The 16,791-nt window shown below is 41.8% G+C and overlaps 2 protein-coding genes across 6 annotated transcripts; one reads left to right on the forward strand and one right to left on the reverse strand.

The window, feature by feature from the left end:
• The first annotated feature begins 366 nt into the window (after positions 1–366).
• LOC123102205 (uncharacterized) lies at positions 367–5,325 on the forward strand. Its single transcript, XM_044523511.1, has 9 exons — positions 367–680; positions 1,069–1,161; positions 1,517–1,572; positions 2,145–2,827; positions 4,257–4,328; positions 4,408–4,455; positions 4,531–4,629; positions 4,712–4,816; positions 4,916–5,325. Exons 1-9 carry the CDS (start codon positions 367–369, stop codon positions 4,997–4,999), a joined length of 1,554 nt encoding a protein of 517 aa, XP_044379446.1. The 3' UTR covers positions 5,000–5,325.
• A 2,786-nt stretch (positions 5,326–8,111) lies between these two features.
• LOC123102572 (uncharacterized) lies at positions 8,112–15,873 on the reverse strand. Of its 5 annotated transcripts, XM_044523999.1 has the most exons (22): positions 15,669–15,873; positions 13,708–13,833; positions 13,533–13,592; positions 13,391–13,441; positions 12,372–13,025; positions 12,114–12,287; positions 11,903–12,013; positions 11,623–11,812; positions 11,301–11,503; positions 11,125–11,206; positions 10,951–11,013; positions 10,654–10,856; positions 10,502–10,573; positions 10,326–10,403; positions 10,050–10,202; positions 9,671–9,936; positions 9,355–9,523; positions 9,191–9,280; positions 8,949–9,079; positions 8,752–8,864; positions 8,470–8,647; positions 8,112–8,339 (listed from the first exon to the last, which is right to left on the reverse strand). In XM_044523999.1, exons 2-19 carry the CDS (start codon positions 13,825–13,827, stop codon positions 9,026–9,028), a joined length of 2,793 nt encoding a protein of 930 aa, XP_044379934.1. In that variant the 5' UTR covers positions 13,828–13,833; positions 15,669–15,873; the 3' UTR covers positions 8,112–8,339; positions 8,470–8,647; positions 8,752–8,864; positions 8,949–9,025. The 5 variants fall into 5 exon arrangements, with proteins under 5 accessions (XP_044379934.1, XP_044379917.1, XP_044379909.1 ...); XM_044523982.1 differs by having other exon boundaries at positions 10,951–11,206; positions 11,903–12,010; XM_044523974.1 differs by having other exon boundaries at positions 10,951–11,206.
• Positions 15,874–16,791: the final 918 nt, after the last annotated feature.

The raw sequence follows: 16,791 nt of genomic DNA on the forward strand, positions 1-16,791 counted from the left end.
GGAAGCACACGCTTGGCTATATGTGATGATTGGTTTGTATAGTCAAAGTAATGGTTATGCCTTCAGCTGCTCTTGTCTTTATATCTGTCTTATTGCGCTAATTTTGTATGATCAAGTGGCTAGGCGCCGATCTGTCCCGACCAATGGATGGGAAGGGCACGTAATTTTGTACGCTCATTCTACATCTTATTTTGAAGGTGGTTGGCGTTGGCGACCCTAACCTTTTGTCATCAACTATTCTTCTTCTTCGCAGCAACAAGATCCACACCTTCCCTCCAAAATCCACAGCAGTAATACTAGCTACTCTCGTTCCCTTTGCTCCTCATTGATCTCCTCAAAGGTTAGGAGCGGCTAAGAGCACGTCCCATGGCCACTGCGTGGGATGTTGTCGCTGCTGGCTGGGTCGTAACCGTAGCTGGATGGTTGGCGACTCCCCTCATCACCTTGCTCCTGCCCAAGATCCTCTCCTACTTCGGCTTCGACGCGTCCAAGAAGCTCCAGGAGCTAAAGATCCACACCATCCCGGAGCTGAAGAAGACGCTGCAGGCCTTGGATCAGGAGAGGATGATGCAGGGAGGAAAGAGGGTGAAAACCGATTTGGACGCCCTCGACATGATGGCGGCCATGCTGAGGCATGCTCTCGAGGACGCCGAAGACATCTTCGACGATGCTCAGCACAGGTGCGTCCTTAGGTGCTGGCATCACCTCCACCACGCTTTCTCTGCTTGTGTTGCCCTCTGCAAAAGCAGCTGCATCTGGATTGCATGCATCGCCCGGACAAAATCCGCTGGGCTACTGCAGTGGGCACGAGACCTTTCCTTGTCTTTGTTCCTCCGACGCACGCCACAGGAGACTATTCCGGTGAATATAAGTGATGCAGTCTCAGACGAGCCCGTTCAAGTGACTATAGATATTCCGGCCTCTGATGGTGAGCCCTATCCAATAACTATAGGTGTTGTGGCCTATGAGACCGTTCCGGTACCTGCCGGTGCTGCGGCCTCAGGCGAGCCTGATCCAATGACTACCGGTGCTACTGCCACTGACAATGAGACTGTTCTTGTGAGTCAGGGTGGACGACACGAGCGGGCTTTTTGGCCCGCTCGTGGCCCGCTCGGTCCCGCCCAGCTCGGTCCTGGCCCGCTCGAAAAAACACCCGGTCCGGTCTGTGAAATATGGACCGAAAATTCTTCGGTCCGGTCCGGTTAAAGCCTGGTCCGCTCGGTCGGACCGAAGAAGAAGCACAAGCAGATCGTGCTCACGCGGTCATCCGCCTCCTTTCACGCGACGGCCGGAAGAGATAGATGAAGACCCACGTTACGCGCTGCCTTCTTTTCCTTTTATTCAGTCGGGAGAAAATAGAAAGAACGAGATTTACGCTGCCACGGCGCAATCCCACGATTATTTGTTGCTACAGATAACTGCCCACAGGAGTCTAGGGAAATTTCTCCGTTTGTTTTCAATCTCATCTAATAACAACCATCCATGATTCACGCTGTTGTTTCCTTTTACTTTTCAGTCTAAATCTCTCTATTTGTTCTGTATATGGACTCCACCCGTTGTTTCCTTTTAATCGTGACTAACGAAAGGAACAGGTTCGATCCGAGAATCACCATGCCATCCGCAATTAACTCCACGTCCAATTTGATCCACACATCACGGCAAGGCTGTACACGCATAATCATGGGCACATGCACATGATAGATGCAACAGCGAAAACTGCTAAGTACATGCGCACGTCGTCTACCTCTACCAGCCGGCTCTCGCGCACGTCTTCCACCTCGCCACAACAACCCCCTCTTCCTCGCGACTCTCTCTCCCCTGCGCGGCCACGCCTCTCCCTCTCTCTCCCACGCCTCTCCCTCGCACCGCCGCGCATCATGTGCATCTTCTCCGACTCCGGCGACCGTGCTGCTTCTCCGACATCTTGGGACCACATGGTAGTGACTGGACATCGCTAGGACCGTGAGGACCGCCGGTCCGCACCGAGCTTCACGTCCGCCGGCCCGGTCCCTGAAATCGGGACCGCTGCACTGCTCGGTCCGGTCCAGACCGGACCGCCGGCGGCCGGTCCAAACGACGGCTCGGACCGGGACCGGACCGGCCCGGACCGTGTCCACCCTTACTTGTGAGTACCGGTGTTGCAGCCTCAGTGGAGCCCGATCCAGTGAATACTAGTGCTACCAGCTCTGACGATGAGACTGTTTCGGTGACTACCGGTGCTGTGGCCTCAGGTAAGCCTGATCTGGTGACTGCCAGTGCTGCGGGCTCAGACGATGAGATCACTCATGTGACTATTGGTGCTGCAGCTTTCGACAAGCCTGATCCGGTGACTGTCAGTGCGGCGGTCTCAGACGATGAGATCGTTCCGGTGACTACTGGTGTCGCAGCCTCCGACAAGCCTGATCTGGTGACTCCCAGTGCTACGGTCTCAGACGATGAGATCATTCCGGTGACTACTAGTGATGCAGCCTCGGACAAGCCTGATCTGGTGATTGCCAGTGTTGCGGTCGCAGACGATGAGATCGTTCCGTTGACTGTATGTCCTACGCTCTCACACGCTGAGATCGTTCCGGTGAGTACCGGTGATGTGGCCTCCTATAATCTTGACCCGGTAACTACCGCTGCTGAGGCCTCTGACGATGAGATCGTTCTCGTGACTACACCCTCAGATTCCTTGTCGAGGCGGTGGCTCTCTTTCTTGTGCAGCTCGTTCGACTTCTTCAAGAACTCTTGTGCATCACTATACAGCTGGTTAGCTCGTGTGTTTGAGGCTGCTTGCTTTTACAGAGACTGGTCATATCAAGTGGTCGGCATCAAAAAATGCCAGGTACGCCCAATCTCAACACCCACTCCATTGGATCTTCATTAAATATGTATGTACTTTGTGTAAATGCAAAAGCTTTTTGTACATGTGTGAAAAAAGGGCCCTTTTTTTTAATTTTCTGTTAGCCTGTGTTCAAATTGAATCATATATTATGGCGTGGGGACAAATATGTCATGTCCTATAATATCCATCTAAATTGCTAAGATGATGATCAGTGCAATACTAATTCCCTCATTTCACACCATTATTATAGGGACTGTCTAATTGACATCTGACTGTTTTTCAATTCAAAAACAGTCAAATTTTCTGTCCAGTCAACACATTACACCTGTACTAGCAGGAAAATCACTAGAAAGCAAAAAACGAACCTCTAAACGGGTCGGGTAAACATCTCGCCCGTTCGACCTGGACAAACAAACCCCCTCGTCATCAGGGACCACAACCAACTTGCAACCCACGCAAAGGCCAAACCCCCCCTCCCCCTCAAAGCACTGGAAACAGATCTCACCTCCACAAATACACACCCCTCCCCCTCACCTAACAGATCTGGGAGGCGCCCATGGGAAAGGGAGAGGCGGCCATGCCACAGCGGGGAGGGGGAGAAGAAAGAAGAGCAAACACAAAATTGGGAGAGGAGCATCTCCCTAATGAGGAGCAGCAGGGAGATCAACAACACAATCCGCAGGTCAGCAAAACACACCAACTCCTCACCATCATCTCCCTTCACCTCTTGCATGAACAAAAACTGAAGGAATTTCCTTCACCTACAAGGGAGATAGATCAACATTCAGAAACATTCAGCAACCTAGTTCAAATTTCCAGTGTAAAATCCTAGAAAATTACAGTGCAAAACACCATGTAACTAGTCTTGTACCTAGAAATTTCCACTGTAAATTCCCCATAAATTCCAGTGTAAACAAGTAGACAAATGATATAATTACATTCAAAGAACACAGTAATCTACACTGTAAATCATAGAAAAAACAGTACACAAAATCTGATGTACTTACACTGTAAATGCATACTTTCAGTGAAGATTGCACTGTATTTTACAGAGTAAACCTGACTGTAAAATACACACTTACAGTGAAAATTACACTGTAGCTACCTAGAAACTTACAGTGTAAAACCCCTAGGAAATTACACTGTAAGTACCCAGTAAAAATGCACTGTAAATCCACTGTAAGTACTTAGGAAATTACACTGTAAGTACCCTGTAAATCCACTGTAAGTACCTAGTAAAACTGCAGTGTAAAAACCTTTAACAGTATTCACACATACTATCTCCTGCCCCTCACCCAATGCATAGAAACACAGAAGTATAGAACACATTGAAGCATGCAGACATTACAAAAATATTTTCATCTATTACTATATGCTTTGTTGCTCATGATTATGTTAAACTGACATTCTACTTTCCAAAATGTGACAGGAGAGGAGCATGATGAGGGCAGTAATTGAAGACGATCTAATGAGATTGTCACAGGAAGAACTCATACTAAATGTGAGATACAATTGCTAAAACTCTAGGAATATGTTTAAAATACATAAAAGGGTAAAAAGTTAACACAATTATGATGCAGGAAACATTTTCTTTCACTGCGCTCCTTCATTCCGACATTATATACAAGGTAAGAATCAAAAATCAAAAAAATACCGAGTACATATTAGGTGATGTGTAAAAAAACTTGTGATGAACCTTGTAGGTACATTCAGGGGATGGATCTACGAACATTGCCGAAAATATCTACGAAAACTCCAGGAGCAAATCAAATGACAGTTTCATCACAACAAGAGATAACAATGTAAGCAAAACAACAGCTGAATAACTATTGCAAGAAAATGCCGAAGGAAAGCACACTAACAATCTTTAAACTTACTTTGCAGACACTCGAAGCAGACTTGCATCACGAAATGCCAGCGAGTGAAGGTGGGGGAGGAGAATCCGATCCCTGGGACACAAATCTGTTCTACAACATGAATCTGCAACAGGTACGCATCACAAAAATTCAGAAATACAGACGATGAACATAAAAGAAGTGCAGAGAACATATCAGAAGAAAGTAACTAAAACAAAATCCCTAAATGTAGCAGGAGCCTCAAGATGTTGATCCCAGCAGAGCAGCGGCTAACACGAACTCAAGCACAGGCATGAATGAAGAAGGAGAAAGATAAGAACCAGGACACTCACTTGAACAAGAAGGAGACGATGAATTCCTCGATGAAGAAGACATTGAAAGATTCCTGCAAAATGAACAAGAAGCTACATCAGAGGGCAATCTGATGAACACTAGCAGTAATTTCAAGCCTTATTTAGGCATGCAGTTCAAAACAAAGGAAGAAGCTCAGGAATATTTCAATTTCTACTCGAAAGTGGCAGGATTTTCAGTTGCTACAGTAGCAATCTCAAGAACAGCAAGCAAGAAAAGAAACAATGAGGTGACAAGGATCACTATGAAGTGCAACAAGTGGGGCAAGACAAAAGAAATAGAGAAGGAATGCATAGTACCCATGAGAAGATCTACAGTCATTGCTAAAACAGATTGTAAAGTTGTGATGGTCATATCTGAGAAAGGAGGCATATGGGAAATCACAAGACAACACCTAGAACACAACCATGAGTTAACACCAAACAGTAGATTCTTCAGGTCACATAAGTACATGTCGGATGAAGAGAAGTGCTTGATAAGAGTTTTGAAGCATACAAACCTGGAAACAAGAAGGATTGTTGCTGTCCTGGCTTACATAAGAGGAGGAATGGCTCATCTACCATACACAAAGAAACATGTCACTAACTATGCAGCAACAATAAACAGAGACATCACAAACTCTGACATGATGGAAGTAGTGCAAATGTTCAACAAGAAGCAAACAGAAAATCCTGGCTTTTGCTACTCGTTTGAGCTTGATGGAGAGAATAAAGTGAGAAGCTTATTCTGGACAGATGTGAGGTCAAGAATGATGTATGACATATGTGGAGATTGCATAAGTTTTGACACTACATTCCTAACAAACAAGTACAACTTACCGTTTGCACCGTTTGTGGGAGTATCCCCACACGGCAACACATACTTGTTTGCTTGTGCATTCATTATCAATGAGACAAAAGACACGTTTGCTTGGTTGTTTGAACAATTCCTGATGGCTATGGGAGGCAAGCATCCTATATCGATAATTACAGATCAGGACAAGGCAATGCAAGGAGCTATTGAACAAGTATTTCCTAATGCTACCCATAGGAGCTGCCTGTTTCACATAAAGAAAAAGGCAGAGGAGAAAGTTGGGCCTTGTTTCCAAGCTAATGAAGGCCTCTATGAAGATTTCCAGGACATTGTGGACAACTCCTTGACTGTAGAAGAATTTGAAACAGACTGGCAAGAAATGATAGAGAAATACCAAGTTCACCACATAAAGTACTTCGGCGACATGTGGGAAAACAGGAAAAAGTTCATACCAGTGTATTTCAAGGACAAGTTCTTCCCATTCATTCAAACTACAGCTAGAAGTGAAGGAACTAATGCCCTTTTCAAGAAAGGGGTTGAGGCTAAATTTAGTGCTACTAGCTTTTTAAGAGAGTATGACCGGATACTTGATGTTGTGCATGACAGGGAAGAAGAATGTGACCATGTTTCCAGAAACAAGAAGGTTGCAAGGAAATCCTTCTGGTCAAAATACAGCATAGAAAGGCAAGCACATGAGATGTACAACCTTGGAATATTCAGAAAATTCCAGTTTAAGATGGCAGATACAACAAGGTTGCATGTCTTTGAACAAGAAAAGGACAAATACTACATTGTTGCCCAGGCTGAAAACTACCCTCTAAAGGAACTCCGGAAAAGGTTATACCTAGTGCAAGTTGGATTGAAAGAAGAAGAATACTCTTGCATTTGTTGCACATTCCAGAAAGATGGACTGTTGTGCTCACACATACTTCGAGTAATGATACATCTCAACATTGAGAAGATACCAAAAAAATACATCATTGATAGATGGAGGAAAAATGACTACAAGCTAGATGTTACAAAGACACCAGCTGTTGCAGCTGAGAACTCCACACTAAGGTACAATGTGTTGGCAAGGAAATTGGTGCATGTGGCATCAATAGCTTCAAAGAAGAAGAGGAAGTATGAATATCTGCTGGGAGAATTAGACAGGATACAAAAAAGGCTCCGGGAAATGGATGATGAAGAAGAAACAACAGATGGGGGACAGAGTGTAGCAACAAGAACAGTTACATTCGTACCAACAGCAGGAGAAGGAGAAACAACAACACCATCATTCACAATACAAGAACCAGATATAGCGAAAACAAAAGGTAGACCAAGGATGCTAACTATTCGCGAAGCAATAAAGCAGAACAAGTTCTACAAATGCTCACATTGCGGGTCTGAAAGTCACACGCTGAAGAATTGCACAAACCTCGACAATACAACAAGCCAAAAAGGAAACAAGCAAAGCAGTCGAACCCAAGGAATGTCAAGAAAGGTAAGTTATAAAATATTGAAATGAGATATACTTGATTGCAAGAAAATAAATTAATAGTGGACACTGAACACAGGTGCAGAGAACAAAGGAGGCAACCAGAGGAGCAACAACAAGAGGAAGGGCAATATGACGGCGCAACACAATCCTATAGTAGAACCTCCGAAAGAATGAAGAAAACAAGATAGCAGAATATGAGAGAAGAAGAAAAGAAGACAGAACAAAGATGAGTAGGATTAGGAGTGAGCGGGAATACTACAAATGTAGTACGAATGTCTTATGATTAGAAGGAAAACTAGGAGAAAGGTTAGTAGTGAGAGGGAGTACTACTAATGTATTAGCAATATCTTATTCTGGTACCTAATTTCAGACAGCCTAGCCGAATTCAAAATTTCATTAAATTATGATACATTCAAATTCCAGAAAGGCAAGTAGACAAAAAAGTTAACGATTATTTAGCATTATTTTACCTGTACAAAAAATGATAACATAATAAAATACAACACGAAAATAAATGGGAAGAGTAAAAGTACAGAAAGCTCACATTACAGGACGAAGAGATGATTGTAGTTGCAGATATTGAAACCTGCCAGGAACAAATATTGCACCTTCACTGAAATTAAAAGAAGAGATTAATTGTTAGGAACATAATAAAACTAGAACCTATACACACAAAAAACACTTAAGCAACAAAGGGGGCTGGGTAAGAACCTTGACTTCAGAGAACATTCAACTGAAATGAGAAACAAACATGCAACAGTAAAGAAATAAAAGGAAAATAAACACAAAGAACAAAAGCAACAGATACAGACAGAAGAACATAACATTGCATACTATTACAAAAGAGTCATTGTTTCGGGACTACTATATTGTCGGCTTACAAACCAATGGAAAACACCAAACCATCAACAACAAGATGGCCTCAAAAGTAGTATTACAATCTATAAAAACGTCCAGAAACAATATCTATAGCTCAAAACTAAGCAGAGCCTTCTATCTTCCAATGCATCTCCCATAAACTCTAAGTCTTGACCTGTACAACAAAAATAGGCAAACATTGTTTTATGCTGAAAAACATTGTTTCCATCTGTATTACGTTCTACAGCTTACGTAAGCATCAAAGGAAATTCAGAAAAAAGCAGAAAAAAGTACTAAAAACTCACATCACCAAAGAAGTCTGTAACAAAAGTCTTGTCAACGCTGTTGAATGTACTGAAATACAACTCATTAGCCAATCTGATTCTTATGTTGTCGATATCAGCAGGACCAAACATATTTCCAATTGGGGTCCTGGGAGTCCAATACTTCAGATACATGATAGAGAAAACACCACAATCATGGCTGAAAGAAGAGATGACAAAGAAATAAAATTAAACCAAAATGATAACAAAACCAAAAAGAAAATTAATAGAAGGTGCACTGAAAAGAGAAAAGAGAAGAAGTACCAATTATCTTGCTGAGGTACACTAGGGTAAACAATATCAAAATTTTCAAAGTCAATACGAGTGCGCATGACAGGAGTCACAACCTGATCCCAGATGCTTATGAAATTTTCAATCTGCATCGAAGACAAAAATCACCAGTCTAAGTAACAATAACATTTTGATCCATCGAATGAATCACTCAATTTCTTTTTGAATACCATTGCATCACGAACTTCCTTGTGAAAATGAGACTTTGGCCCATAAGCAGAATCAAGAAATGCGAATGCCCTCTCCTTCAAGCAAACAACGAAAGTAAACCAGTGCTGATCCCGAGCAATAGGAAAAAAAGCTGCAAAAACAACACAAGAATAATTTTCATCATCAATGAATAGAACAGGAAAAAGAGGCAAACTAGAAGAAGGGGAAATGAGCTGAAAAGAAGAGACAAAAAACTACTTACCAGATTACTTCTCCACATTGCAAAAGCACTATTTGCACCATGAAATGCATTAGCTACAATCTCAATATTAACACCACTCAAAATGGTTTCCTGAAAAAGCAAAAAACAACAATTACCCCAATGTAAGGACGAATAAGAAAAAAGATAACATACATACAACTTACCCCAATGTAAGAGAAAAAGAAGTGCTTCTTTGAAGCTGATGGATGAGATTGTTTGAAAAGATAACGACAGACACACAGAATCAAGAAATTATCCACATCTTCTTTGGACTTCAAAGTTGCAAGATTTCGGTAGCTACAGTAAGCTCGGTCATATCGAATTGCTTCAAACCTAGGGGAATATAGAAAACCAAACCAAAAATTAATTCATCCTAAAGCTAAAAAGAATGAATTAAAGAAACAGTAGACCTAGAAAAAGAGAAGTTACATAGAAAATCTACAAACGCAAACAATGAAAATAGAGAGCAAAAGAACATACTTGCACCAAGTTTCATGCGTTCCTATTTCCACCATTGCAAGGTGGTGACGCCTTTCTTGATTAGCAACAGGAAACTTATTACCCTGAGCAACATATGGATCTGAGGTATATCTGCCAGGAACAATCATCCTCCGAGGTACATGACCGTGAGATGAACCACTAAGAACAATGGAAGATTGTGCATGAGCTTTAGGAACAGGAGCAGCTGAAGGAGGTCTAGGGGCACTCCCGGATGACAAGATCTCTACTTCTGGGCTAGAAATAGCCTAACAACATAAAAATAGCAAAAGAAAGAAAGGATAAGCACAACAACTTGAAGGGTGAAGACATTTAAAAAATAAAGAAGAACAAGGGAGAAGGAAGAGAAAGATGAAAATACTTGTTGCTTCCTAGGATTACAACTAGTTGATTGAGGTGCTGTAAAGTTCTTGAGCTTGTTGTAAGCAACATCATTAGATCTTGAGAGCTGTTGACACCTAGCAGCAAAACTAGAAGTGCCTACAATTTGAATGTCGTCTTGTAGCTCTTTAACCTACATTGATTAAACATGCAAGAAGCATTAGAGAATCAGTACATTAGACAAGACCTAAGAAACAACAAATCAGAAAGCAAAAAGAAAAAATACAAGAAAGTTGACACAAGCTTGACAACAAACCTCATTAGTAGGGTGGCTTGAGCAGTGAGTTGACTTGGAAACTTTAAAATTAGGCAAAGCGGCCATTTCAACGCAATCCTGAAAACACAACAAATAAACAATCCAAAAAATCAGAATACAAACAAAACCAACTACTGAAAAAACAAAGAAAGTAAATAAAATTCAGAAATAATTACCTCATAATTTCGGGGATCCAGCGAATTCATAAATCTTTCAACAACATACTGAGAGCACTCAACATCACCTAGCTAAACAAAATACAACCAAACAAAATCACTACTAATGTTCCAAAAAAGATTACAATGGGAGTACAATGGGAGATGCTAACCGCATTATGGAAACGCTGCGACAAGCGAATAGGAACCAGAGGGGACGGTTCTCCAAAAGAATTATCGACCTCTTTATCATTGGGCTCACCATTGGTAACATCGCCATTAGATTGAACACTAAGAGTGCGATTTAACTGAGCAAAAGTGGGTCTTTGGAAACCATTATCATCGGACTTGGGTTCGCATTTCTTAATAAGACCAGCTACACAAAACACAAAACAAGAGGGTGAGTTACAGAAATTGTTTCAAAACAATATCAAACTATACCAAGAAAAATAAATAAACACACAAAGGACCTGAGGGCTCCAAAGTAGAACCAACAACAGGAATTGCACACCGCGTCGTTGAAGGGGATATACCTACAAAAAGAGAAGATACAAGCACAGGTGAAGAAAAAAATAAACAAGACACAAATAAAAAGGAAAATGAAGAATACAAGAATTTAAATAAGAGAAAAGAAAAGCTCAGACCTATAGAATGAGAAGGACTTTTTATAGAAGATAAATCCGCCACTGGAATTGCAGCTTCAACATTTGCCTCATTTACCACGCCCTGCAAAAGAAAATAAAAAAAGAAAAAAAATACTAAATCATCAAGCGAATATAAGACAAAAAAGAAGAAGCACTAAATACAAAGTGTATAATACCTCATCACACACTTTAGGAGCTCGAGATGAACTAGATAAAACTACTGGGTTGTGAAAACCCCCAACACTAACAACACCAGAAACAAAAGGAGAAGCTTCATTCAAATTGGGGATTTGCTGCTGGACTTCAGGAGATGATTTCTCAACAACAGTCTCACACTTCCTCTCACCAATGAAAGATTGAATAGAGACAGACTTGGCGCCTGCAAAAAGGATAAAGAAACAACATGCGGAAGGACAAAAAAGTAAGATCATACAAGCAAGAAATACATAAATCAGAAAATAATAACAAAACAGGAAAGAACTTCAAAAAGGAACTAACCAAAAGAGAACTTGTTGAGAGAATGACCCTCACTTGAATAAACTTTAGGTATCGGGACAGATTTGGCATTTAGAGTAGAGAGTGATAAGCATTCTAGAACGTCAATTACAAGGGACTGTGACCATTCTACAAATAGCTTGGGCTTGTCTTTGTTCCTAGATTGAACAAGGTTTATGACTACTTGAGCAGCCTGAAAAAAGTTCAATAAAACAACACAATTAAAAGAACCAAAGCAACAAGTGGAAAAGAGCAGAAAGTACAAACCCAAAACTACACTAACCTCAAACCCAAAACGAGCACCGAAGGATTTCTGCACATTCATTTCAAAAAGCATGTCACTACAAAGGGGAACATCACCATCTTTGCTTGCTGAAGATTTCTCGATAGACTTCTAGAACGAGAAGGAGTAATTCCATATGAGAACATACTGAAAACATAAACAAGCAAAAAAATAATTTTAAATTTAAAACAAAAGAACAAAAATAACAAACCTGCGGATTAACTGGAGCAAACAACCGCTTTAGAGGCCTCTTGCCATAAGAGCGGCTATTGTTTCTGTCAAGCTCTGAAAATTGCTTAACTTTGTTACCTCTCCATGCTAGAATCCAGGGCTTGACATCAGGGACAGAATGGAGACCGAAATTAAGTTGGTCAAGGTAACAAACCTATAAACAACCACGCAAGAAAGAGATTAAAGGAAATAACATAAAAAACTTAAAATAAAAGTAAAGAAATAGAACAAGACTTACAACAAAAGCATAGTGACAACCACCAAACGTCACTGATCTTTTAGAAGCAACTTTAGTGGAATTCTTGAACTTTTTGATGCTGCTCAACAACCACTCATAAACATATCCGGACAAATCATAGTTGCACAGAGAAGAACAATCCCTGAAAATATGCAGGTACTTCGGGCTAGGACTGAGGCTAGAGTTGGGACAAAGGAATGAGGACAACGCAACAATCATGAAGCAAATGAAAATGTCTTCATCAGACAACTCGACTTCGGTGGATTTAAGCTTGTTGGCGAAGAAAGAGACAGGAGGAATACTAGAAACATTGAAGTGAGACAGGATAAAATCACGTCCAGACTCAGGATCAGACACAAGTGGCTCACCATCTACTGGGAGGTCAAGGATATTGTGGATATCATACTTGGTCATTGGGATAAATTTCCTTTCGAACTGGAATTCAGATGAAGGGACATCAAACCTACTAGCAAGCCACTTCACTAGCCTAAGGGGGACCTCGGTCCTAACAAAGTTTAAGAGATAGCCCATGCCATATGTCTGGATGACATTCTGATACCTAGGACACATTCCAGCAACAACACCAGAGAAGAACTTCCCAGAATATCTAGTGAAAGTGGAACAAGTGGGGAAATAAGTAGATTGTTTCTGCCTCTACAAAACAACAAAAAGAGAGACACAAATGAAAAACATAGGATAGAACCGAAACCAATAAAACTAAGAAAATACACAAGGAAGAAAACATTAATACATTCAGATTACAACAGTACTTAAATAAAAGTACACAACTAACGCATAAACAACACAACTACGGTTGAAAACTCTGAAAACCAAACTTCTGTGGTTACCTTTGTATTACAGAAGAACAACAAAACTACGGAGGACAGAAAACATTACATGCTACCAAGGTAAATTACATATAAAATATACTACATGAAGCTATCATCTGGAAAAGCAAAAACTAACATTATATGAGAGCACGAAAATACAGGACATTTAAATAGATATGGGGAACTAACCACATTCCTCCTAGAAGCAGATGATAGTTTCCTCTTTAAGCATTTTACTTTCTGAAATGACAAAAAACACAAATGTCACCAAAAAGAAAAAAGCCAAATTAACAAAAGAAAGAAAGAAGTAAAAAGAAAAGAAAGAACATACTTGATTGAGATAGAACTTCAAAAGAGCCTTGTCGAACTCTCCTTCATCTCGAGATAGATCCTGCAAACAAAGAAGAAATAAAACAGACCAAAAATAATTAAATCAAAGCTAAAAGATAAAGAAATTAAACAACAAAGAAAAGAAACATAAATAAGTAACTACCGGAGACACACACAGGATGAGAACCATCTTCTGCAAAATCATTAGGCACAAAAGCTTCATCCACTGAATCTGCACTCTCTAAAGATGATACTAATGGAACATCCTGATGAGACACTTTCCGTAGCCTACCCATTTAAACCTGTAAATGGAACATAAAATTACACTGAGACTACAATCAAATTACACTGAAAAATCCACTCAAATTACACTGGAATTAAAATGGGAACACTGCACTGTAAAGTTAAAATAAATTACACTGAAACTACAATCAAATTACACTGAAAAATCCATTAAAATTACACTGGAATTAAATGGGTACACTGCACTGTAAAGTTAGAATAAATTACGCTGAAACTACAATCAAATTACACTGAAAAATCCACTTAAATTACACTGGAATTAAAATGGGTACACTGCACTGTAAAGTTAAAATAAATTACAATGAAACTACAAATCAAATTACACTGTAAAATCCACTAAAATTACACTGGAATTAAATGGGTACACTGCACTGTAAAGTTAGAATAAGTTACACTGAAACTACAACCGAATTACACAGGAAAATCCACTAAAATTACACTGGAATTAAAATGGGTACACTGCATTGTAAAGTTAAAATAAATTACACTGAAACTACAAATCAAATTACACTGTAAAATCCACTAAAATTACACTGGAATTAAATGGGTACACTGCACTGTAAAGTTAGAATAAGTTACACTGAAACTACAAACAAATTACACTGGAAAATCCACTAAAATTACACTGGAATTAAATGGGTACAATGCACTGTAAAGTTAGGATGAACTACACTGTAAAATCCACCAAAATTACACTGGAATTAAATAAGTAAATTACACTTAAAAGTACGAAATGCTGGATGAACTACACTGTGAGAAAATCCACTCAAATTACACATAAAATCTGGGACAGGTTATGCTGCAAGACTGAGAGAAATTACATTACAATGCAAAAAATGAGAAAAAATCACAGTAGAATTAAGACGGCTAAAATACACTTAAAGTCTGTAAATCTGAGATGAATTACACAGTAAAACTGACATAAAGTTACAATGAAAATCTGGGAAAATTACACATAAAACTACACTGCAATTACAATAAAAAATCACCCTAGAAATTCAAGGTTAATTACACTATACAAACTGGGAGAAATTACCCCTGTAAGACTACAAAACTGATATTACACTGGAAGTCTGTGACGACACTGAAAAGGTCTGATCAAACAATTGACAACACTGAAAAGGGCCGAGCCAAAAGTACACAGAAATTAAACTTAAAATTCATTCCTGATAGAAGAAAAACAAACATGGTACAAAGGAGAACTACACCTCCAACAACAAATCAGGAGGCTAATTCATTTGAATACAAAAAAGGAGCTTGACACGAGCACCTAGCATCTACCAGTACATGAGCAGGGGCAAGAGCAGGAAAACACGCAGAAGCATCAGGGAGCATCCCGACACGAGCAGGAACGAGCTAGACATCTACCAGTACATCTACAACATCCCGCATGCTACAACTACAGGTATCCGCCAAGCTACATCTACAGAATCCCCATCAGCTACAGGAACATGAGCAGCTACAAGTACATGAGCACCTACAGATCGCCCTCTCACCTACAGGAACATGAGCACCTACAGGAACATCTACAGAAACATCTACAGAATCCCTCGCGCCTACAGGAACACGAGCACCTACAGGAACATCTACAGACCGCCCTCTCATCTACATGAACAGCTACACCTCCACAGACAAAAGGGGGACAAAGCCGCTGCATCTACAAACAGTACAAACAGCAGCGCGCGCGGGACGGCCACAACAACCAGAAGCCTAGCAATCTAGCGGCTGCACCACATGCGCGAGAGGGCGACATGAACTGACCTAGATCTGGGACGAACAAGAGCAGAACAACACAAGCGCGCGACGGGGAGAGAGAGAGAGAGGAACAACCAACCGCGACACCGGGGAGCGAAGGGGAAGGGGAGAGAAATCAAGCTCGAGTGGGGGAAGGTCTCGAAATCGCCATGGACGGGGAGAATCGCCTCCTGCTCCGCCGCTCGAGCTCCCCCTCAGCCTTATCCAAACAGAGAGGACGAAATGAAAAGGGAGGAAAGGCACGCTACCCCAAATTCAAACGAGACAAAAATCAGAGCCGGCCGGGCGCGGCGATATCGGGCACAGAGAAAACCGCACAACACAAAAAAAACGGACCCGGCAACAAGACCAGCGCGAATCTCCGTGCAGGAACGGACGGACAACGACTTGAATGTTGGCGAATTGCAAAACAGTCAGCTGTAAAATAGCAAAACCGTTTTCTTTTCTCTGGATGTGCGTAGCAATTTAGCGTCCGTTTGGGTCAGTAGTATCTGTGTCTTGTGTCCTCTTCTGCCTATCCGATTGACTGATTTATTTTTGGAAACTATTGGATTACAGCCGGATGCACACCGCTCGTTCGGCAGCCGGCTCGTTCGTGCGACATGCGTCGCCTGGGTCCCGCCCATGTGCCCATCTCTTCCTTCCTTATCTTCTCCCCACGCGCAACGGCAATCTCTCATTTCCCTTATCCTCTTTTTTCCCTGCTCATATGCTGCTCCGCGCTCCTCGCCATGACCAGGTGATGCAATCCCACGGAAACTGGCGAGGCTCCACCAGTGTTGTAAATGGCGCCGCCGCGCTGTGCGAGATAGCGGCTTGCTCCGGTGCGTGCCGCGAGGCGGAGCTGTAGGGACGCCGGCACGTCGCCGTGCTGCGATGCGTGCTCAAAGCAGAGCTGCGGCGAGGACGCCACGGTGCAGCGAGCTGCGAGCAGCATTCTGGTGAGCCGGAGATGTTGCAACGACGTACGAAGAAGCATGATGGCAAGATGTTGCAAGGTCGGCGGCGACGGCGAGGGAAGCAACGGTGCTGCGACGAGGGGACTTGCAGCAGTGGTCGTCGACGAACCGCTGCAGCAACGCCAGCAAGGTAAAGCTGTGAGCCGATGCTGTGATGGGTGCCGCCGTGCTGGGAGCCGGTGTTGCGGTAGCATCTCGATTGCCATGACGGCTCAACTGCTGCGACGCTTTGCTGCAATGGCG

This window comes from Triticum aestivum, chromosome 1B (assembly GCF_018294505.1).
Source record: "Triticum aestivum cultivar Chinese Spring chromosome 1B, IWGSC CS RefSeq v2.1, whole genome shotgun sequence".
In the NCBI taxonomy this organism is placed as follows: domain Eukaryota; kingdom Viridiplantae; phylum Streptophyta; class Magnoliopsida; order Poales; family Poaceae; genus Triticum; species Triticum aestivum.